General features: G+C 40.9%; 1 protein-coding gene across 1 annotated transcript in view; it reads left to right on the top strand.

Annotated features, from left to right (window-relative positions):
- The window catches only part of ATG5 (autophagy related 5), a 224,947-nt gene that overhangs the window by 15,263 nt on the left and 185,904 nt on the right, over positions 1-23,780 (top strand). The window contains exon 3 of the mRNA XM_063441308.1: positions 14,282-14,409. Within this exon, the coding sequence (XP_063297378.1) occupies positions 14,282-14,409 (128 nt within the window). The remainder of the gene's footprint in view (positions 1-14,281; positions 14,410-23,780) is intronic.

Genomic DNA, 23,780 nt, shown 5'->3' on the forward strand with positions numbered 1-23,780 from the left:
AAAGCAAGTCAAAAAGCAAAATTAATAAATAAAATAAAACTAGGAAATGAAGTAATAATTGATCCAATTAAAATATTGATGGCCTTTAAAGAATATTACTACGATTTATATAATTTACCAATAACTGCCACCCAAGAAGATCTACAAAAATATTTTCAAGTTAAGCATCTGCCCCAATTAATCCACTCACAAATAAATAAACTGAATGAAGATATTTCAGTACAAGAAATTATAGAGGCTATTGATGCAATGAAAAAAAATAAAGCACCAGGCTCAGACGGGTACGAAGATTTTTTTAATAAAATCTATAGGGATAGACTTGTTCAGGGATTAAGGGAATGCTATAACACAGCTATGTTCACCGGAAAATTGCCACATGAAATGTTAGCAGCTAATATCGCCCCTATACTTAAACCCCCCAAAAATTCAGAAGAGATTACCAATTGTAGGCCGATAGCTTTATTAAATAATGACTATAAAATCTATGCATCAATTATATTTAAAAGAATTTAAAATATAATTACGAGCTTAATATCAGATGACCAAGTAGGATTTGTTCCCGGGAGATCATCGTCTAATCATATTAGGAAAATTATTAATATTTTTGCCAAGGTACATGCCACAAAAACCCCCTTTCTCAATATGGCGCTCGATGGAGAGAAAGCCTTTGACCGGGTTAACTGGAATTATATGAAATTAACACTAGAGGCTTTTGGATTCTCGGGGCAGATTCTTTCGGCAATTATGGCCCTTTATTCCTCTCCATCCGGTAGGATAGTGGGAGGGGGCATTAAGTCTGATTGGTTTGAGATTTCAAATGGCACACGCCAGGGGTGCCCTCTTTCCCCACTTCTTTACATCTTAGTGGCGGAACCACTGGCCCTTGATATTCGTTGAAATGCCAATTTAACAGGCTTCCACAAGAAAGATAAAGATTTAAAGATAAGTCAGTATGTGGATGATATACTGTTAACATTATCGAATCCAGTTCACTCAGTTCCAGAAGTAATGGAAGAAATAAAACAGTTTAGTTTTCTTAAAAATTACAAACTTAACATCCATAAAACAGTGGTGATGCCGCTATATATGGATCAGGATCAATATAAATTTCTAAACAGACAGTATGATTTTAGATGGGAGAGGAAGAGTTTTATATATCTGGGGATAAATATAGTTCATGATCCTGAAAATATTATGAGAGCTAACTTGACCCCTTTAATAAAAGAAACCATTCACCTCCTTAAATTACGGAGTAAACTCGAGATATCTTGGTGGGGGAAAATTAATTCTATAAGGGCCTATATATTTCCTAAGATTATTTATCTATTGAGGATGATTCAGTTACCGATTCAACCCCATTATCTAACAAATATTAACAAGATTTTTAGAAATTACATCTGGAATAATAAGAAGCCCAGAATAGGACAAGATATTATGTATTTAAAATATAAACAAGGGGGAACAGGATTTCCCAATATTTTTTTGTATCATCAAGCTGCACAACTGATGCACACAGTAAATGCAATTAATAATGAGATATATCCACAAGATTGGTGTGAATTAGAGGGAGAGGATATCTCGGAACCATATAATATAGTCAAATTGTTGTGGCCTATAAGAACATTATCCCGTAATAAATATATGGAATTGAAAGACACAATTTTGCCGGCATTACCGTTTAGATATGGAAATGGGTAGATAATATAGATGTAAGTCAGTGGACCAGACATGGTATCAATAAAATCTCAGATATATTTGATGAAAATAATATTATGTCCTTTAAGGATCTCTGTACTGTCTTTAACATCCCAATATCACAGAATTTACATTTTATAAGAATAAAAAGCGTTTTATATAGAGTTGTACCCCATCTGAATGAACATTCTCCAGCTTTTAAACTGAATAAATTGATAAATGCAGAAAAAAACAGTTATTAACAAAATGTGTTGAAATATTAAATTCAATTAAAGTGCAGATCCATCCTCCAGCTAAGTCTAAGTGGGAAAGAGATCTAAAAATTCAAATTGAGTTAAAAGACTGGTATTAGGCCCTCCAAACGGTTTACTCCACACTACATTGTTTAAACATTATGGAGGCACATTACAAAATATTAAACAGATGGTATTTAACCCCGGCAAAGATAAAAAAGTATTCTAATATAGAAAGTTTGGGATGTTGGAGATGTGGAGCAGAAGAGGCAGACGAATTACATATATGGTGGAACTGTGCACCGTTGAGGAGAGCATGGGAGTGTTTTTTAGCAGAGATCATCAAAATATTGGGCACCAGAAATGGTATTGTTGCATTTGAAACTACCACAATTAGCGAAAGAAGATAAATATTTTATAATTCATGCATTTATGGCTATTAAAATGTCCATTGCCAGAAATTGGAAAAACACGGCAATAGACTCTTGGCAACAATGTAAAGAAGCCATCATATATCAATGTAAAATGGAAAGAGGAATATCCTCCTATTACTGTAATAGTACAAAAAGCTATAAAATGTGGGATAAATGCATTAAGATTCTTGAAAGACCTATAAGTGAATGACACAACTATTAAAAAAGGTGTAGATAAACAAGGGGTAAAAAAAGGTTATAGTTAATTTTCAAGAGAAAGATAATAACAGCATCAGGACAGACTAAAAATGCTAATTCTGAAAGCGCTGTTTCGATTGTATTGTATGTTTTTTATGTTTATTTGCAACAATGTATGATATATGATAATCATACTTTGTATGAATATTTATGTATGTATGTAAAGTATGCAATTTTATACTATAAAGATAAAATCTAAATACATTATCTAAAAAAAAAAAAAGAAGGGGGAAACTAATATATGAGATAGACGCATTACATGCAAAGCAAGATAGTTCAAGCCGTGATTTGTCATAAGTGCGATGATTATGGCTTACAGCTCATGAAAACCCCAAATCCACAATCTCTGTAAATTAGAATATTACATGCAATCAATAAAACAAGGAGTGTACATAGAACAATACCTGACCTCTGAAAAGTATAAGCATGCATATGGACTCAGTACTTGGTTTGGGCCCAAATGCAGCAATTACTGCCTCAATGCGGCGTGGCATGGAAGCTATCAGCCTGTGGCACTGCTGAGGTGTTATGGAAGATCAGGATGCTTCAATATCGGCCTTCAGCTCTTCTGCATTGTTCGGTCTCATTTCTCTCATCTTTCTCTTGGCAAAGCCCCATAGATTCTCTATGGGGTTCCGGTCAGGCAAGTTTGTTGGTCAATCAAGCACAGTAATCCCACAGTCATTGAACTAGGCTTTGGTGCTTTTGGCAGTGTGGGCAGGTGCCAAGTCCTGCTGGAAAATGAAGTCAGCATCCCCATAAAGCTCGTCTGCGGAAGGAAGCATGAAGTGCTCCAAAATCTCCTGGTAGACGGCTGCGTTGACCCTGGACTTACACCAGCAGATGACATGGCTCCCCAAATCAACACAGACTGTGGAAACTTCACACTGGACTTCAAGCTTCTTGCAGTGTGTGCCTCTCCATTCTTCCTCCAGACTCTGGGTCCTTGGTTTCCAAATGAGATGCAAAAGTTGCTCTCATCAGAAAAGAGGACTTTGGACCATTGAGCAACAGAGCAGGTCTGTTTTTCTTTAGCCCAGGTAAGACACTTCTGACATTGTTTGTTGTTCAGGAGCGGCTGACCATCCTCTCCAGGTTGCAGTCATATCTGGTGCTTGTGCACCTTTTACTTCCACACTTTTCCCTTCAACATAACTTTCGATTAATGTGCATTGATACAGTACTTTGGGAACATCCAACTTCCTTCACAATTACCGTATTTATCGGCGTATAACACGCACCGGCGTATAACACGCACCTCATTTTTAGAAGGAAATTCCAGGAAATGTCCCCCCCTCCCATAGTATCCCCCCCCCTCATCCCATAGTGTCGTCCCCCCCTTTCCATAGTATTCTCCCCCCTCCCCTCCCATAGTATTCTCCCCCCTCCCCTCCCATAGTATTCTCCCCCCTCCCCTCCCATAGTATTCTTCCCCCCTCCCCTTCCCTCCCATAGTATTCTCCCTCCCTCCCCTCCCATCCCATAGTATTCTCCCCCCTCCCCTCCCATAGTATTCTCCCCCCTCCCCTCCCCTCTCATAGTATTCTCCCCCCTCCCCTCCCATAGTATTCTCCCCTCCCCCCTCCCCTCCCATAGTATTCTCCCCCCTCCCCTCCCATCCCATAGTATTCTCCCCCCTCCCCTCCCATCCCATAGTATTCTCCCCCCTCCCCTCCCATCCCATAGTATTCTCCCCCCTCCCCTCCCATCCCATAGTATTCTCTCCCCTCCCCTCCCATCCCATAGTATTCTCCCCCCTCCCCTCCCATAGTATTCTCCCCCCTCCCCTTCCATAGTATTCTCCCCCCCTCCCCTCCCATAGTATTCTCCCCCCCCTCCCCTCCCATAGTATTCTCCCCCCCTCCCCTCCCATAGTATTCTCCCCCCCTCCCATAGTATTCTCCCCCCTCCCCTCCCATAGTATTCTCCCCCCTCCCCTCCCATAGTATTCTCCCCCTCCCCTCCCATAGTATTCTCCCCCCTCCCCTCCCATAGTATTCTCCCCCCCTCCCCTTCCCTCCCATAGTATTCTCCCCCCCCTCCCATAGTATTCTCCCCCCCCTCCCATAGTATTCTCCCCCCCCTCCCCTCCCCTCCCATAGTATTCTCCCCCCCTCCCCTCCCATAGTATTCTCCCCCCTCCTCTCCCCTCCCATAGTATTCTCCCCCCTTCCCTCCCCTCCCATAGTATTCTCCCCCCCTCCCCTCCCCTCCCATAGTATTCTCCCCCCTCCCCTCCCCTCCCATAGTATTCTCCCCCCTCCCCTCCCCTCCCATAGTATTCTCCCCCCTCCCCTCCCCTCCCATAGTATTCTCCCCCCTCCCCTCCCCTCCCATAGTATTCTCCCCCCTCCCCTCCCCTCCCATAGTATTCTCCCCCCTCCCCTCCCCTCCCATAGTATTCTCCCCCCTCCCCTCCCCTCCCATAGTATTCTCCCCCCCTCCCCTCCCATAGTATTCTCCCCCCTCCCCTCCCATAGTATTCTCCCCCCCTCCCCTTCCCTCCCATAGTATTCTCCACCCCTCCCCTTCCCTCCCATAGTATTCTCCCCCCTCCCCTTCCCTCCCATAGTATTTCCCCCCCCTCCTCCCCTCCCCTCCCATAGTATTCTCCCCCCCTCCCCTCCCACCCATAGTATTCTCCCCCCTCCCCTCCCATAGTGTCCCCTAGTGTACTTTCCCTTGTCCCATAATTACTTACCTGTCTTCAAGCGTGGGCCGGCTTCACAGCGCGCACCGCGGTACAGGAACTTCAATTTCAGGTTCCGGTTTCCGGCAGGACTGAAAGGAAGTGTGCACACTTCCTTTCAGTCCCGCCGGAAACCGGAACCTGAAATTGAAGTTCCAGTACCGGCGGGACTGAAAGGAAGTGTGCACACAATAGTGTGCACACAATAGTGTGCACACTTCCTTTCAGTCCCGCCGGAAACCGGAACCTGAAATTTTAGTTCCAGTACCGCGGTGCGCGCTGAACACCGGCCCACGCTTCAAGACAGGTAAGTAATTATTGGATATCGGCGTATAACACGCACCCACGATTTTCCCCCTATTTTTAGGGGGAAAAAGTGCGTGTTATACGCCGATAAATACGGTACCTTTTTGAGGCTTTCCCTCCTTATGGAGGGTGTCAATGATGGTTTTCTGCACACCTGTCAGTCTCCCCCATGATTGTGATTCCTACTGAACCAGACTGAGAGACCATTTAAACGCTCAGAAACCCTTTACAGGTGTTATGGTTTACTAAGCTGATTAGAGTGGGACACTGTGAGCCCAGAATATTGAACCTTTTCACAATATTCTAATTTACTGAGATTGTGGATTTGGGGTTTTCATGAGCTGTAAGTCATAATCATCGCACTTATGACAAATCACGGCTTGAACTATCTTGCTTTGCATGTAATGCGTCTATCTCATATATTAGTTTCCCCTTTTACATTGCATTACTGAAATAAATGAACTTTGCATGATATTCTAATTTTACGATCACCTGTATGTGCCAGTGTGTGTATCTGTGGGTGCAAGTGTGTTTATATGTCACTGTGTGTATTTGTGAGTCAAGGTGTGTGTCAGTGTGTATCTTAGTGTGTGTATCTGTGTGTCAGTGTGTACACTTTGACTCATAGATATACACACACAGATACACAGTGTGTGTCAAGGTGTGTGTATCTGTGTGTCAGATTCATACACACAGACACATATAAACACAGATACACACACTTTGACACACAGATACATACACAGACAGATACACACTGTGTGTCAATGTGTGTGTCAGATACATACACATACACACACACACACACACACACAGAAATACACAGATACACACACTGGCACATACAAACACCGATATACACACCGGCACATAGAAAAAACGGCACAATAATTTTTTTTTCCATTGGTGGGAATTCCACAATGTTGATACACTATGTCAAAGCGTCCCATAGAAAAAATTAATTGGGAACCCCTGCTCTAGAGAAAGCCTATTAAAGATGTAGTTATTCCCCCCCTCATTTCTATTTGATGCCGTAATGTAACATTAAATTTAGCTAAAAAACAAAATCGCATTGTTTGCAGTTCCAAAAAACAGGGGAATGTAAATCGGTTTGTGTTCACACAGCACATCAATGGGCTATATTATTTCTTAGTTAATAATTAAAAGAAAAAAATAAGCCGTGCAGTTCTGAGAACAATGCTAAACGGGATGACCGCTGAGTAATATCTGCCTCCTTTGTCAGTAAATCATGTTTGTTAACCTCCAGTAACACAAACGTTATGTGCTTTTAGTCAGTTGTTTTTCTGTGTTTCTGTAAGTTGCCTGAAAATAACCTTTCCATGTTTTGTCACGTAGGAGTGAGTGCATTGCAGTTGTTGGACACAAGTGGGCTTAAACGCGAAGGCGGTGGTGCTTTTTATATTACAGGTTTCTTTACGGTCCTCGTTCTCCTACATTTCTTGTTAAAAAGGAAGAGTATTCGGAACTTCCCCACTTTGGAGGCGTTTGTTATTGTAACTAATGTTTTAAATTAAGCACCCGAAATATGTGAGATGATTGATGCAGCCTTGATTAATGTGCACATTCTGTCCTGAATGGTCACACTCTAGTACTTGCTAGCTCATTTAAGTGGCCGTCTGAGAGTTATTTTTATTATTTTTACTGGCTGGCTTAAGATATCTCTGCATTGCTCAGCATTGTGTTATACTGTACTCACAGGTTGCTGTTTATTTTTGTCCATTGGAAACGGCATCTGCCAACTAATGAGCAGATCTATCAGGGATTTAAACTTTTAGGCCAAAGTAGTTGGCCTGGAAATATTCTATGTCCGCTATGTTTTCCAATCAGCTATTCTGGCCTCAAATTTGAAATTCAGTTTGAATTCTCTATTTAGTGAATACAGCTGTATTCATCAAAATAATATGCATAGGGGGCGTGGCCTGACAAGCGAAGCGGATGGTCGCACAGCGCTGAGCTCCGCGCACCGAAAAGCCCGACAACGCATATATTCAGCGGTACCGGCTCCACAAAACATCGCCCGCAGGTCTCCTAACATGGCATCACAAAAAGCCAAGAAGCAGGTGGAAAAAAATGACCGCGCTGGCTTCTTTGCGACCCGAGCGTCGACGCCAAAAGCCCTGGGCCTAGCCGATCAGGAACAAGATGGCGACGGAGGTAATGACACGCTGCCACTACCATCCTCCCCGGGGGGGCAAAACCTACCAGTGACCCAGGATTTCTTGCAGAAATGCCTAGACAGTATGTCCAGCAAGATCCTGGAATCCCTGCAAGGTACACTGAGAGAAATTAAGAGAGAGATGCAGGAGCTGGGTGACAGGACGGCACACATGGAAAACCGCATGGAGGAACAGGTTACAGTGCATAATATAATGGCAGATCAAGTGAAAGACCTGCAGCAGCAACTTGACCTCACACAGAGGAAGGTCATGGACCTAGAGGACCGCTCACGCCGCCAAAACCTACGCATCAGAGGCATCCCAGAAGAAGTGAGGCAACAGGATCTACACGAGTACCTCCTGGGGTACTTTAAGGCGCTGGCACCAGACATACCGGCTGAAATTCTGCTGCTGGACAGACATCACAGGGTGCAAAAACCGGCGTTCCTACCACAAGACACCCCCAGAGATGTACTAACACACCTACACTACTTCCACGCTAAGGAAGCACTACTCCAAGCGACCAGAGCAGGTGCAGAGCTCCCACAGAAGTATAAAAACATCAAAATGTTCACAGACCTCTCTGCAGCCACGTTACAGAAACGAAAAGAATTTAAGGAAACAACGGAAACCCTCCGCTACAACAACATACAGTACAGATGGGGATTCCCAATCCGCCTCCTGATCAGAAGAAATGGTACGGTGACTACAGTGAACACACCAGAAGAGGGCCGCAAACTGCTGCGCAGCTGGAATGTCCTGCCAAATCCGGAGAGGAAAGACATGTCCACAGCGCCGAGAATGCCTCCAGAATGGAAAAAATCCAGAAAATGAACTAGCATAGAAACGTTTTTCCTTCTGCTGCTCCCACCATGGCAGCGCATGACATCTGGCAGACAACGAGGCGCAAGTATTCCTAGCACTATATGCCTCACTATAAACATTTGAGACCACAAGCACAACACACACAAATAAGCCACGAAGGCTTGACGAGCACATAGTCCACAAACAATCCCAGACACAAACTTCCACACACGTACACACACACAGAAAAAAATAAAAATAAATAAAAAATTAATTAAAAAAAAAAAAAAAAAAAAAAAAACATAAATAAATAAAAAGAAAAAATATACAAACGAAAACCACACCAGTACGCCTTACGCCACAGCCATAGCCGGTAAATACACAGCACACTCCGCATACCACACATGAGAATACCGATGGAATGATTCGGGCACTTTGGGTGCATCCAACCGTCCTACACCTTAGAAGTCAACACAGTAACCACGCTCACACCTGGCACTATCACGGTAGTGCAATACCCTTCAGTGGGAAATGTATACTAAAATGTTTGTTAATGTATGCATTGTTTTGTTATACTCGAATGTTATGTATGATGTTTGTATAGCTGACACCTTGACCCCACCTCCCACCCCCCCGATCCCTATCCCAGGCATTACAGGGCCCTGCTGTGGGGACCACAGGGACAGCAAACGCATGGACCCCCTGGGGAGACAGCATACCACCATGATGACACACTCAATGACAGAAATACCCAGAATCCGTATACACTGCCCATTAGAATATGAAAATATACAGCCATAATGTTAAGGGGTTGAACACCCCAGTAAAGAGATACTGCCTAACTAGAGATCTACGCAAAGCACGCCCAGACATAGTATGTTTACAGGAAACGCACTTTAAACAAGCGTCCAACCTAGCACAAGCACAGTACCCAGTCCAATATCATAGTACAGCCACATCCAAAACTAAAGGGGTCTCTATACTGATCAGCAAGGATGTTTCCTTTAAGCTCCTGTACGAAGACACAGATAAGCAGGGGAGGTACATCATCTTGGCGTGTGAGATCAATAACTTAGAACACACGATCGTAAACATTTACGCACCAAATGCAAACCAGAGAAACTTCCTGCACAAAATTATAACGCGCCTCGCGCAAGTCCAAAGAGGAGTCACGATCATATGTGGGGACCTGAACCACATATTAGACCCCAAAAAAGACTCCACAGTGGAGCCAAACACACCCAGACACACAACCCTCACACGGGAATGCAAACCCTTAGTCCGACTACTTAGTGAACATGATCTATATGATGCATGGAGGGTACTACACCCGGAAGAAAGGGACTTTACTTTTTTCTCCCAGGTCCACAATACTTACTCCCGGATAGACGGGTTCTATATAAAAGGTATGTTCCTGAACCAACTAACCGCATGCTCGATAGGTACTATCACATGGTCTGACCATGCCCCGATTACTCTTGAATTGCAAGACGCATATGATTATAAACACAGGAGCCCCTGGAGACTGAACGAGACCCTTCTGCATGACTCTCAATTCTGTGCAAACCTCACCACTGACATGAACCGATACTTTGCTAACAATCAGACACTGGGAATAACACCGGAGACCCTATGGCAGGCACACAAGCCGGTTATTAGGGGCTTCTTCATAGGTAAAGCATGTGCACTAAAACGTGAGTCCCAAACTAAAACAAAATACTGGCTAAAAACACTGTATACTCTAAACAAGCAAAACCAACTGACCCCAACTCCAGAACTAAAAAGACAGATTCAGGAGAAACTAGGGGAAATTAAAACACATGAACTGGCAAAAACAGGGTACCACCTTAGAAAACTTAGGGCCACACACTACGTACAGGGAAATAGGGCAAGCAAATTGCTAGCTAGGAGACTGTCACACAGGAATGCGAACACAAAGATCCCATACATTCTAAACCAAACAGGGGAGAAGAAGGTGACACCCAAGGACATAGGGGATGTCTTTGCAGATTACTACTCATCCTTATATAATCTTGGGAACGACGCTAACACATGTCAACCCACTACGGCCAGTATTGAGAAATACCTGGAAGGGGTCCCCCTACCGTCACTGACTGAGGAACAAATAGCTACAGTGCAAGCCGCTATCACAGTAGAAGAGGTGCTCCAGGCCATATCACGCCTACCGAGTGGGAAAGCACCGGGCCCAGACGGGTTCCCCAACAATTATTACAAACAATTCGCACACACCCTAGCCCCGCACCTCGCAAACTTATTTAATGCAATAACTCTCAAAGCTGACGCACCTGGAGAGATGTTGGGCGCACACATAGTTACACTGCCCAAACCGGGGAAACCACCCACATGTAGCCAAAACTTCAGACCCATCTCACTTCTTAATACAGACATTAAACTCTACGCAAAAGTACAAGCCAACAGAATAACCAGCATACTCCCGACCCTAATTCACGATGACCAGGTGGGCTTCACAAAAGGCAGACAAGGGTCGGACAACACTAGGAAAGTACTCGACTTGTTGTATAGTCTGCTCCAAGGAAGGGAGGGGGGAGTACTGCTCTCATTGGATGCCGAAAAGGCCTTTGACAGGCTCAGCTGGCCTTTTCTGCAGGCAGTACTTGGTAAATACAGGTTCCCCACAACCTTCATAAATGCCGTCCGAGCACTGTACTCGCATCCTACGGCCAGGGTCCTCAACTCTGGATTCGTATCCAAACAAATACAAATCACTAACGGTTCGAGACAGGGGTGCCCCCTATCACCGTTACTCTATATCCTAGCACTGGAACCCCTGGCAGCGGTCATCAGGGCAGACCCAGACATACAAGGCATACACCTGGGGGACAACGAATACAAGCTTAACTTGTTCGCGGATGATATCCTGGTAACATTGACACACCCCATAATATCCCTACCAAAGCTGATGGCAAGAATCCAAGAGTACGGAGCAGTGTCTTATTATAAGTTAAATGTTACGAAAACACAGGCTCTGGGTATAACATTAGGCGACGACCTTGCAGACAGACTGGAGAGGGCATTTCCCCTGGACTGGAGACATGACCACCTGACATTCCTGGGCATAAAGCTAACCAAAAACCCTGCCCACCTGTTCCGGCACAATTATGCCCGACTGCTGAAAGAATTCTCAGACACACTACACACTTGGAGGGGTAGATACTTGTCGTGGCTGGGCCGCATTGCGGCAGTCAAAATGACGCTCATCCCTAAAATACAGTATCTTTTCCGGACACTTCAAATACCCATACCGAAACAATTCTTGAAAAACATGCAACACATTATCAACTCCTTCATTTGGGAAGGGAAAAAGGCAAGAGTAGCAGCAGGGACACTATACCGTTCAGTCAAAAATGGGGGGTTAGGCCTACCCAACCTAACGACATACTACAGGGCGGCCTACTTACACAACATTACCCAAATTAATCGTCTGACAGACGTCCCGCAGTGGGTGACGATTGAAGCAAGCAAAGCCCCGCACAGCGATCTCCGATCACTAATGTGGAAACAGTCAGACAACAACCGGGCGCTGGACGCTCTCTTACCCACTACCCAAACTCTGCTGCGAGTATGGAGTAAAATGAAACATGAATTAGTGTCAACACAGACGTTACCCTTGGCCACCCCAATGCGAACTATTGGACTGGAGATCCCCACATTCCCGTGGGAGACTTGGGTGAAGGGAGGTGTACAACATATATACCAAGTCATAGACAGGGGTCGCATACTACCATTCCCTGACATACAGGACAAGTACAACCTTCCCACCAGAGCTGCATTCTCCTACCTCCAGCTCAAATCTTATGTGATAAACAGATTAGGGAAACGAACGGACGACACGGTAACGACACACATGACAGTATTCGAAAAACAATGCACAGGGACTACACCACTTCAAAAAATAATGTCCTGGGGATACCAAAAACTATTGGCGCAACAAACGCACAAGTTAGGAGAGCTAAAAGAGTCATGGCAGCGAGATATAGGGAGGACAATACCAGATGGGGACTGGGACAGAGCCTACATGGCTCACCAGGGGCTCACGGCATGTGCCACACACCTGGAACTACAGCGCAAAATCCTATACCGCTGGTATCTAGTACCGGACAAATTACACAAAATATGGCCAACAACCAGCAACACCTGCTGGAGGTGTGGGGGGGAGGTGGGTACAATGATACACGTTTGGTGGACATGCGCCAAACTCAGACCATTTTGGGAAGCGGTAGCGAATCTAATACAGAAGATACTACCCAACCCGAGGATAGATGACCCACAGGTATGTCTCCTGTTCATCTTACCAGAAAATCTATCAAAACGAGTCAAGATGATAGTATACCACACACTAATTTCAGCTAACCTAGTAATATCCAGACACTGGAAAAAAGCGGTGACCCCGCCTATAGAGGATCTCATACAGCAGGTAGACCGAAACTGGGCGTATGAAAGAATGGCGTACATGCAATTTGGAACACGAAAAGGGGTGCTGGAGGCGCATGACCTGTGGGTAACACATATCACGAACCCACGCACCACACACTCAACCATAACTGAGCAAGCATGACCTAACGTGACCTAGAGGTACCACGAGGAGTACCAACATACAAACCTTAGCACTCAACCAAGGAATAGATGACCCATAGTACGCCACCCAGAAGTAGCCATACTACTACGACTTGGTTAACAACGCACGCTAATAACACATGCTTTGCCTGTAAATGTAAAACCCATGTGAAATATCAAAATGTCGATGACTCTCTGACACCGGGGAAACCCAGGTATCACATGTATGTAAATATCTACACGTAGCTGATCTCTGTATATTCAGCCTGTAATGTACCCCTACCCCTCCTTTCCTGTTCTGTATCCCAATGTTTTGACATATGACTTATGACAAAATAAAAAATTGTCAATTGGAAAAAAAAAAATAATATGCATAGAAAATAGAACATAGTACACCCAAAATTAGAGCGGTGGCACATTACAGAACTACAAAGTAGCAGGTTTCTTAGAAAATTGTTTACAAACCTCATAAAATTTTTATGGTTTAACCCCTTAACGACGTTAGCGCATTCTATGCTGTCCTAAATAAAGTGGGCTTTAATGCCAGTAGGACGTCATGAAATGCCCTGCATAATTTGTGTGTGCAGGGTTAAATCTATCAGAGTGGATACCTGAAGCTCCCCTCTGTCTGCAGGGGCCATTTTCAGTGTACCCAGACCTTTAAGTAACTGTTTGCAATGCCGGAAACTGCATTGAAATGCCTATTAAAACATTGCGGTGTGAGCAGGGTGAGCAGGGTTAAATCCCTGCTCAGACCACTAACCCTAGGTATCAAAGGACACCTGGGGCTCCTGTAATTCAGCTGGTGCCATTTTTAGATGAGCTCTGTGCAGCACTGAAAGTCCAGTGTAATTCTGAACACATCTAATAGATTAATAATTTTTAAAAGTCTTCAGACAGGAAGCAACTAATAAGTGGCATTATGTAAGACTCTTTCTCCAGGTGGAAAAGTTGTTCAAAGGAGAAGCTTTTTGTAGGGTTTTCTTTAGTATATACTATATTACCATATGTGTTACTAGGAACTACTAAATTCAAAGCCCAGGCACCATGGCAGAACTAGTGGAGCAGAGCTGTTCTAAGAATTAAACTGAATTGTGTTTTGTTTTACAGTTGCTGTTACCCCGTATAAGCTATCTGACACTGGTAACGGACAAAGTAAAAAAGCATTTCCAGAAGGTAATGCGTACAGAAGATATTAGCGAAATCTGGTTTGAATATGAAGGAAGTCCTCTGAAATGGTGAGTATAGGAGAACCAAAATCTATTCTGTTTATTCTTTCCATACATTTTTTCTTTTCTTTTGACTTAATAACTTTTTTTGGAATGTTCTTTGTATACTTTTTGCAATTTAAAAAAACATTTTTCAGCTTTCTGAACCTAGAACCTTCTTGCCATCTCCCACCTCCTCCATCTAAAATATCTATTTGTGAATTACAGTACCTGCATAGAGTTATTTTTCCATCCCTCTCAACCAACAGTAAAGGTTTCTGAGTTTTGATTCTTGTAAATGTTTTCATACATAGAAAAGCTGCTAACTGAACTATAATTTCCTGAAACCCCTGATCTGCCGATAACAACTTGCTGTAGGATAACGGCAGTATTTTTTTTAAAAGTCCCTTAGAAAAATAATCTGAGCATTCCGGTTGACTGATCACTTCCTTCTTTGGGCAGTGCAAACTTGCAATTTATGTGAAACCTACAAAATAATTTCAAATGCAGCCATTTCAGATGTGACTTTCTAAAATAATTATTATTTATTGACTGATTTGCAAATGTGTAATGCATTATCGATGTTATCCATTTAAAAAGAAAGAGTCCGTTTAGCTTTAGTGCTCCATTAACGTTTGCTTCACCATTCATCTGCTATTTTGATAAGAACAATTAAGAATTTATTAGGAGGTTTAATATGCTCACATGACTGCACTTTTACATTCACTGTTGAGTTCAGTGGATGCAACAGTGCAGTGTACCATGAGTAAACTGGTAACATCTGTTATCTTTATATTTTCCATAACTCCCACTCATACATGTGGGAAAATTAACATGTTTTAATTGCAAAATCAAATTTGATTTAAGAAATGCATTCACTTTGGCTTCCTGCTTTGGTCTTATTTCAAGCATGTGTCCATTTCATAGACATGGGGCACCACAGTCACCAATTGTATCGGACATGTGGTGTTAGCATGAAACTGGCCTTGTGTATAGAGCTTAATATGCAGTGAACATTTTAAAGGGAAACCTTGCGTCAAAAATGCATATTCTTTATGCATCTAATCGTAGCAACAATATGCATTCACTCAAATTTGCAAAAATGTTTCATAAGCCCTACATACTTGCTTTTCAAAGTAGTTGCGGTACTCGCCTTTGCAGCCAATGAAAATCCATTTTTTTGCAGAGGGTGGAGACATTGAATGTTTGGATGCATTTTAGGCAGCCATGACCCAGGAAGGATCTCTAACAGCCATCTAAGGAGTGGCCAGTGAAGTTATCCCTAGGCTGTAATGTAAATGCTGCATTTTCTCTGAAAAGACAGTGTTTACAGCAAAAAGCCTGAATGTAATGATTCTACTCACCAGAACAAATTCAATAAGCTGTAGTTGTTCTGGTGACTATAGTGTCCCTTTAATCTGTTGGGTATAATCATTGTCTTCAGAGAAAAGGCAGTGTTTACATTGCCCCTAGGGACACCTCCAAGTAGCCAGTCCTCAGATGGCCACTGGAGGTGCTTCCTGGCTCAGTGCTGCACAGTAGGCAGCTCTGCTGTTCAGCGACCCCACGCTCTGCATGGGGAAGCTAAATTTTCCTCATAAAGATGCATTGATTCAATGCATCTCTATGAGGAGGTGCTGATTGGCCAAAACTTTGTAGATAATTTGTCACAGTTTTGATTCATATTCAGTAATTTTTAGTTTAATTTTATGTGCTGTTTATCTTTATCTTCCACCTCTCTGGGTGTAAACAATATTTTGTAACTTTATCGGATAATTTAAAAGTAGATTTTATTTTAACTCAAAAATGTAAGGAAAGGAACACTGTAGGGCTAGCAATACAAACCTTTCCCTGTTGTAGTTATAAAAAGGTCCCCCCCCGCCCCCCCCTGTTTCCAATAAATGTAATTAAACAAAGCTTTTTACTTACCTTTTTCAGTGCCGAAACTCCCTCGGCTCTGCTCACCCCTCTGCATCCTGCAATGTAATAGAGGAGGCAGCAGACTCCTTCAGCAATGCTCCTCATAAAGGAGCACAATATTAATGTTTTCCTATGAGCTTCCATGTCCTGTGACCATGTTTTACTTTGTCAGTGCAGGGGAAGCACCCCTAGTGGCTGCAGTGTATACATTTAAGTTTCTACAAAAATATGTGTACCCTATAAAAATAATAGTTAATTTCAGAAACCAAGATAAAATGTGCTAACAATGGTATAAGTTGCTGACTAAATTAAAATGTATATGTATTCAAAAAAGGACATAATTTGAACAACAACTTAATGTATGTGCTGGTTATATCCTGTTTTTGATAAAAGTACATGACTTTCCATGACACATGTAAACCAGGCTCTAACAGTCTTCTTTACTTAGTGTGTGTAATTGTGAAGAGGTTTTATAGCATTTAATTTTGGCATGTTTGCTCAAAGAGAGAAAGGGGTCAGTACGTCTAAGGCACTTTTATGTATTTTTCTTTGCTTCGTTATTTTAAATAACATATTTCACCCAGAACTATTGATTTGTGCGTATTGCTAGGTGCACCAATATGCTCAGTAATCACCCTGTTATTGCACATGTACAATTACTGTGAATTAATTGGCAAAGGGTGAAAAAGTACAAGTGCACATTGCCAATTGATACGTTCTCAGGTTACAGATGTACATTCATCTGTGGACGTTTTTCATTTTACATTTCTAGAAATGATCCACACTGCTTACATTTGTGACTGTTTTTCACAGTCCACAGGAAAGTCATTTGAAAGTTGTTTCTTCATTCTGGAAATGAATGTTCCACCGAACTATGAAACAATTTCACTTTTTTTTGTTTAACTGCTTAGTGTGTTTCAGCTTTCAGTCATTCATCAGAAATCCCTGATCAGTGGGTAAGTTGAGTAATTTTTAGAACATTCACTTATTCTACTTGGTCTACTACTGATCAATTAATTGTCTACTCTAAAGGCATTAATATCAAGAGTAAATATACAATAAATACTTTTTATATCAACACTTTGAAAGTTAAAGGGATACTCCAGGCACCCAGACCACTTCTGTCCATTGGAGTGGTCTGGGTGCCAACTCCCACTACCCTTAACCGTGCAAGTGTAATTATTGCAGTTTATTTACCTTGCAGGGTTAAGTCCTCCTCTAGCGGCTGTCTATCAGACAGCCACAAGAGGGACTTTCGTGTTCTTAGAACACCAAAAGTGTTTTAAGCAACGCTGGACATCCTCACACTATGTACAGTAAAGGTTTATACTAAGAGCTATAGTGCTCCGAATATAACGTTGTATTCCTAGCACTATAGTATCTCTTTAAGGAGAACCGAGTATTACTTGGTTCTCAGTGTGGAAGCCCTCTAGTGGCAGTCATGAAGACAGCCACATAAGGTGTGTTTAGCCCTGCAATGGAAAATTGCTGTATCTACTGCTAAAATTACAGTGGCACTGCACCCAGGCCAGTTCATTGAGATGAAGTAGTGTGGGTGCCCATTGTGTCCGTTTAGCATAATTTAACAAACTTTCTATTTGTAAGAATTTTGTAAGCCGTTGCTATACTAACTTCTGGCCAATTAGACATACACCTTTGAAAAGGTTCCCAAATATTTCAATCTTGTTTAGCATAGCTAAAGGCACACCAATGGTAGCTTGAGGCACACCATTGTGCCATGGCACACTGGTTGAAAACCTCTGTTTTTACACACACTACTGATCTAGTTTCAGAACATGTTAAAAGGTTATAAAAATAAACACTAAAAAACTTATGAGAAGGTCTATGCTGGTTAAGCAGAGCTCAATTTCCACTTGCCCACTAATCAATAGCGAGTGCAAATTCAACCCTGGTGAATATGCCTTCTCACAAGGCAAAGTCTAGTCCTGTCTATTAACACAAGACTTGTATTGAAGGATATTAGTGTGCTTGGTACACATAGTATGATTTTTACCGGAATTGATAAGTGAATATCTGCATAACTGTTTTCCGAAATATTGTTTTTGCTACATTTATACTGTATTTTATGCTCTGATAATTAATGCAAAGCTGCAAAGGAACCCAACTGATAAAATGTGACTCATACTCTTTAGAGAAGTGATAATTCACAAAATTTTGGAAAGTTACCATATTGCTATTTTCCTTTGTATAGGAAATAAATTGTCACTACTGAAATATCAATGAAAGGTAAAGTTTAGTTAGTACAAGAATAATTCTGTAAATGCCAGATGTGTGCTACGTGAACATCCGTTTTTGTTTGTGATTCATAATTTAATTATGGCCGCAACACTCTGTGATTGGGTTTCCAAATTGAGTAGGAAGAAATAACGTTGGTCAAAGATCCATTCTCATTCGAGCATTGATGATTAAGGCTACTAGGGAAAAGTTATAGAGGAGAGTTCTGGAATTAAAACCATTGCATAAATCTTTACAAATCATCTAAACCTTGTCCAAACAATTTATTATGAGATGCTCTGTCCCCACCCAATTAATAGTAAAGATTTAGCAAATAACATCATAATCTAGTACAGGCAAGGCAAAGTCGGGGCAAATGAAGGGAAGAGAGATAGAAACTTTGTTTAGTTCTCTTCTCTGTATGTGTTCAATGTGCTGACTGATGGCGCATAGGACACAGCTTATAACAATTACTGACAGGGAGTTAAGATAGAGGTGCCCAGGCAAAGTATAAAGAGGTGGGAATTACCTGTACTGGAGATACGGGGGACCGGGGGCATCAACAATCCATATTTTATGGAAATGCCCCATACTGGTCCCCTTTTGGAAAAAGATCTATGACGTTATGACAAGGGTGGCAGACTACTAACCATTCCTCATTTGTCTTGTCATTCGCTCCTACAAATACTCCTTCCCCGCCCCCCCTCCACATATATATATATATATATATATATATATATATATATATATATAGATTTCCTTCTATCCCTCCTTCTCCCTCCCATTTATCTACTATGCACTAACCTCTTTTCCTACTCTTCCTCAGATTGACTTTTAGTCCTGACTACTATTCACTTAAGTTATATTTCAGCGCACTAATGTGTCACTTTGGTCCTCACAACTTATACACTACTAGCCATTCCCTCTGCCACAATAGCCAAGCCAAAGCTACTTACTAACACCCCTTCAGCAACTTACCTTTCTCCAGCGCTGGGCTCCCTCGGCGCTGATGACCTCTCCTCTTCCTGCCGACGTCAGTGCCAAATGCGCATGCGCAGCAAGAGCCGCGCGCACATTCAAACCGCCTATAGGAAATAATTACTCAATGATTTTCACAGTGAGAATCACGGAAGCGGCCTCTAGTGGCTTTCAGGGAGACAGCCACTAGAGGTTGGATTAACCCTCGGTGAAACATAGCAGTTTCTCTGAAACTGCTATGCTTTCAGCTGCAGGGTTAAAACTAGAGGGACCTGGCACCCAGACCACTTCATTGAGATGTCATAGAATGTATACAGCCAGAAACAGCAATTCTTCCTCTCCTAGGGATGTAATTATCAGGTCCTTAAACTCTTCTGTTAAAGATCTACTTATGAAACAATTGAGATTCAATCCACACCTTAGAGATAAAAAATGTGAAGGGATAATGGTATTCCCAGACCTCTCTTGGCTACTAGAACGGAAAGAAGACGTTTTAAAGAGTTAACACTCCAACTGAAATAAAAAAAATTTAAGCTACAGATGGGCATTTCCCACTACATTTATAATATTACACAATGGGAAAAATTTAATTGTTAAAGACTCTCTAGAAGATATACCCAGATTGAAGGGCATGGGGATATTAGACTAGGTAATAATAGCCCGCCTTTTCCCTGCCCTTCCTGACCTTTCAAATAGTTTTTACTTACCTTTCACTTTAGGACTGCATTACTTAATACACTATGATATAATAATATGAAGACATTTTATAGTTTATATTATATGAGAGTTTATAGCATTTTATTTTTTATTCCTTTTATTTTGCGTTAGTTTAACACTTTATACTTATTTAATGATTTAATTTTCATGGTGTATAGACATTATGTTACTAAAGGCACTATTCTGATTAATATTAAACACTGAATTTGTCAAACTTGACACTTCACTATTATGAACTCACGCATCTAAAAAACACTCACATATCTTCGACTAGATTTAACCTTTGGAATAATATAGACTCATGGGGAGTCTAATAACTTACCGGTAGTTATAATTTTTGGTATATGAGAGAGTTTTTAGCATTTTATTTTTTCTTCCTTTTATTTTGTGTTAGTTTAACACTTGATTCTTATTTGATGATTTATTTTTCATGGTGCTATAGACGTATTGTTACTAAAGGCACTATTCTGATTGCATTGGTAATGTAATCTCTTAATATTAAATACTGAATTTATGTTAAACTTGACACCTCACTATTATGAATGCATCTAAAAAACACTCACATATCTTCGACTAGATGTCACCTTTGGGATAACATAGACTCAAGGAGGGTCTAATAATTTAATTATAATTTTTCATTTAACTTATATTGTATAAGGAAATATTGTTATTAATGATAGGGAAGGGGAAGAGAGGGAGAAACACTGGAGTAATGACAAAAGAATGGAATCTACTTCCTTGTCTTATGTTTTAATGTTGAGACCTCCTATTAGCTCACACGTGTGACATTTCTATTTTCTAAATATTTCACCATACAAACAGCCATCAGCGACTGAATGTCTCTGAGGTTCTTTTTTTTTTTTAATTGTTCCTGCTGTATTTTTGGGATGTTTTTCTCAAGGCTGCTACCGCAGGCAATATCCTTTATGGTAGCATACTTAGTGTTTTATTTGTGTTTGTTAAGTCTATGTGCTGCAACACTTGTGGAGGTTAGAGAGCACTCGCACCTATCTGTGCGCGAGAGGGATCATCTCTGGGATAATTGGGGATGACATTATAAAATAATGTCAATCAAGATAGCTTCTATCAACGCACAGGGATTAAACTCCCCAATAAAGAGGGGCTTTTTATATAGAATGCTGATTGAGGAAAAAATTGATTTATGTTTCGTACAGGAAACTCACTGGAGAAAGGATGAAACCTTCTGGAAATTTACAAGATTTCCCATTGTTTGAGCGCTTATTTCTCTGATTCCAAGAAGAGAGGAGTGGCCATAATATGTTCATCCAAGATTACATTTGAACAACTTCATATTGAAAGAGATCCGCTGGGCAGATTTTTAATTCTAGATTTAGTAAGTTGAATGACATTATATATACCCATTGGTGGCGATTGGAATCTTAGATGTTAAGGATAAAAATAAAAAAAATTGTTGAACGATAATGGTCAGGTCTCTAATGAGACTCTTTGGGCATCATTTAAATGTGTAGTGAAGGGGGTATTTCATCCAGTTAGAAGCTAAAGCCAGGAAAGCAAGAGGTGCTAATTTAGCAGACCTCTACATCCAACTTGCAAAATTGACCATCTTAAAAAAGGAGACCAACTCATGTGATTCATTTACATATTAATGCAATCCAGCACCAGATCAAATTTAAATTGTAAGAAAAAGTCAAACAATTAATTACACATTTAAATCAAAGATGGTATGTTAATAATAACAGAGTTGGGAAATCTCTTTCCAAAAACCTGCTCTAAAGAAATATGGAATTAAAAAAATATATATAAGGTGGAAGAGTCCATGTGTCCCCTCAGAATATTGGCAAGTCTTTTGAAGAGTATTATGCTTCTCTCTATAACCTTCAGGATAATAGAGTTTCCCCTATGGATTTTTTTTTTGCTAAACTTTCTCTTCCTAAAATTGACTTGATAAAATTAAATACTCTTAGTTTCATCTGCTGTGATGGGTTTATTCAGAGTTATTACGAATCTTAAAAATAACAAGGCCCCAGGCCCAGACGGTTTTACAGCATATTTTTACAAAACGTATGAACCAATTATTACTCCTCTATTATGCAATTTATTTGCAGAAAAGGAGGAATATAAGGGCATCTCTTCTGATATGTTAAGTGCAACAATTTCACCAATTCCAAAACCTGGTAAGCATCCATGTTATATAAGCAACTATCGCCCGATCTCGCTTATTAATCAAGATTATAAAAATCTTCTCTAAAATCTTAGCTGATAGATTTAGTTTGGTTATTTCGGACCTAACTCATATAGATCATTCAGGATTCATCAAATCGAGATTGGCTTGCGATAATGTTTGTAAGATTTTAAATTTAACGTTAGTTGCTAACTGAGATATCCTTCAGTCAGTTTTCATTGCGGTCAAGACTGAAAAGGCGTTCGACAGAGTGACCCTTTCCACTTTTGGAATTGAAGGAACATTTTAAGATTTAGCACTGTCACCGTATTCTAATCCTTCAGCAAATGTCTATGGAAATGGCTTAGATTCTTCTTAGTTTCCTATTAGAAATGGCAACCGACAAGGTTGTCCATTAGCGCCTTTACTTTATATATTATCTATAGAATCTCTAGAAGCATCAATTAGACTTATTAGGAACATCACAGGCGTCTATTTAGCCAATCAAGAACAGAAAATAACGCTGTTTGCGGACGATATAATCTTGACAAATCCAAAGGTTTCTATTCCAGTTCAGATGAGTTGTATAGAGGAATTTATAAATTTTTCCAACTATAAAATTTACATTCAAGTTATTCAGAATAATCTTTTTTTATTCATAGAAGATATCGCTTTTCGAAGCCTCCAAATTTAATTGGTCTAAGAAACTTATATCATATCTTGGCATTAAGATTAATTTTAGTATTAGCTCCTGGACTCAGGAAATATATAGCGAACTCCTATAAGAACTTAAAAGCTTGATAGATAAATGGAGTAAAGTTCAACTTTCTTGGCTTGGAAGTTCATATTTGCTTCCTAAATTGGAGTATCTTTTTTAAACAATTCCTCTCAGAGTCCCCAGAGAAATGTTAAGGTTCTTTCAGAAATTGTTTACATCGTATGTTTAGGGAGGTAAGAAACCGAGAATTGCGCTCGAGACAATGTCAACTAGGACGTCAGAGGGAGGGCTATCTTTTCCCAATGTTTTCCTTATAAATATTTCTGTTATGTTCTCCTATTCTCTCGAATGGGGAAACAGAAACTGCAGTACAAAATCTTGGCATAATTTTTTTTTTTTTAATTCTTTATTTTATTTGAGACGTTATGAACAACAGAAAATAGCAGTAGGAGCAATCAGCACGTTAACATTAAATGCAGTCAAGCAAGATAGGCTCCGTGAACAAACAGCCTCTTTTTTTTTTTTTTGTCATGAGTAAAGGCAGACATAACAGCGTATATAGAAAAGCTGATACACAAGCTAGACATGTTATCTGGGTGCATATTTTTTCAGATAGAACAATAGTTAGGTAGTTATATGAAACAGGAGAGATAATACCATTGGTACTGACTGGAATACTGTTGTTATGCA

This window comes from Pelobates fuscus, chromosome 2, assembly GCF_036172605.1.
Source record: "Pelobates fuscus isolate aPelFus1 chromosome 2, aPelFus1.pri, whole genome shotgun sequence".
In the NCBI taxonomy this organism is placed as follows: domain Eukaryota; kingdom Metazoa; phylum Chordata; class Amphibia; order Anura; family Pelobatidae; genus Pelobates; species Pelobates fuscus.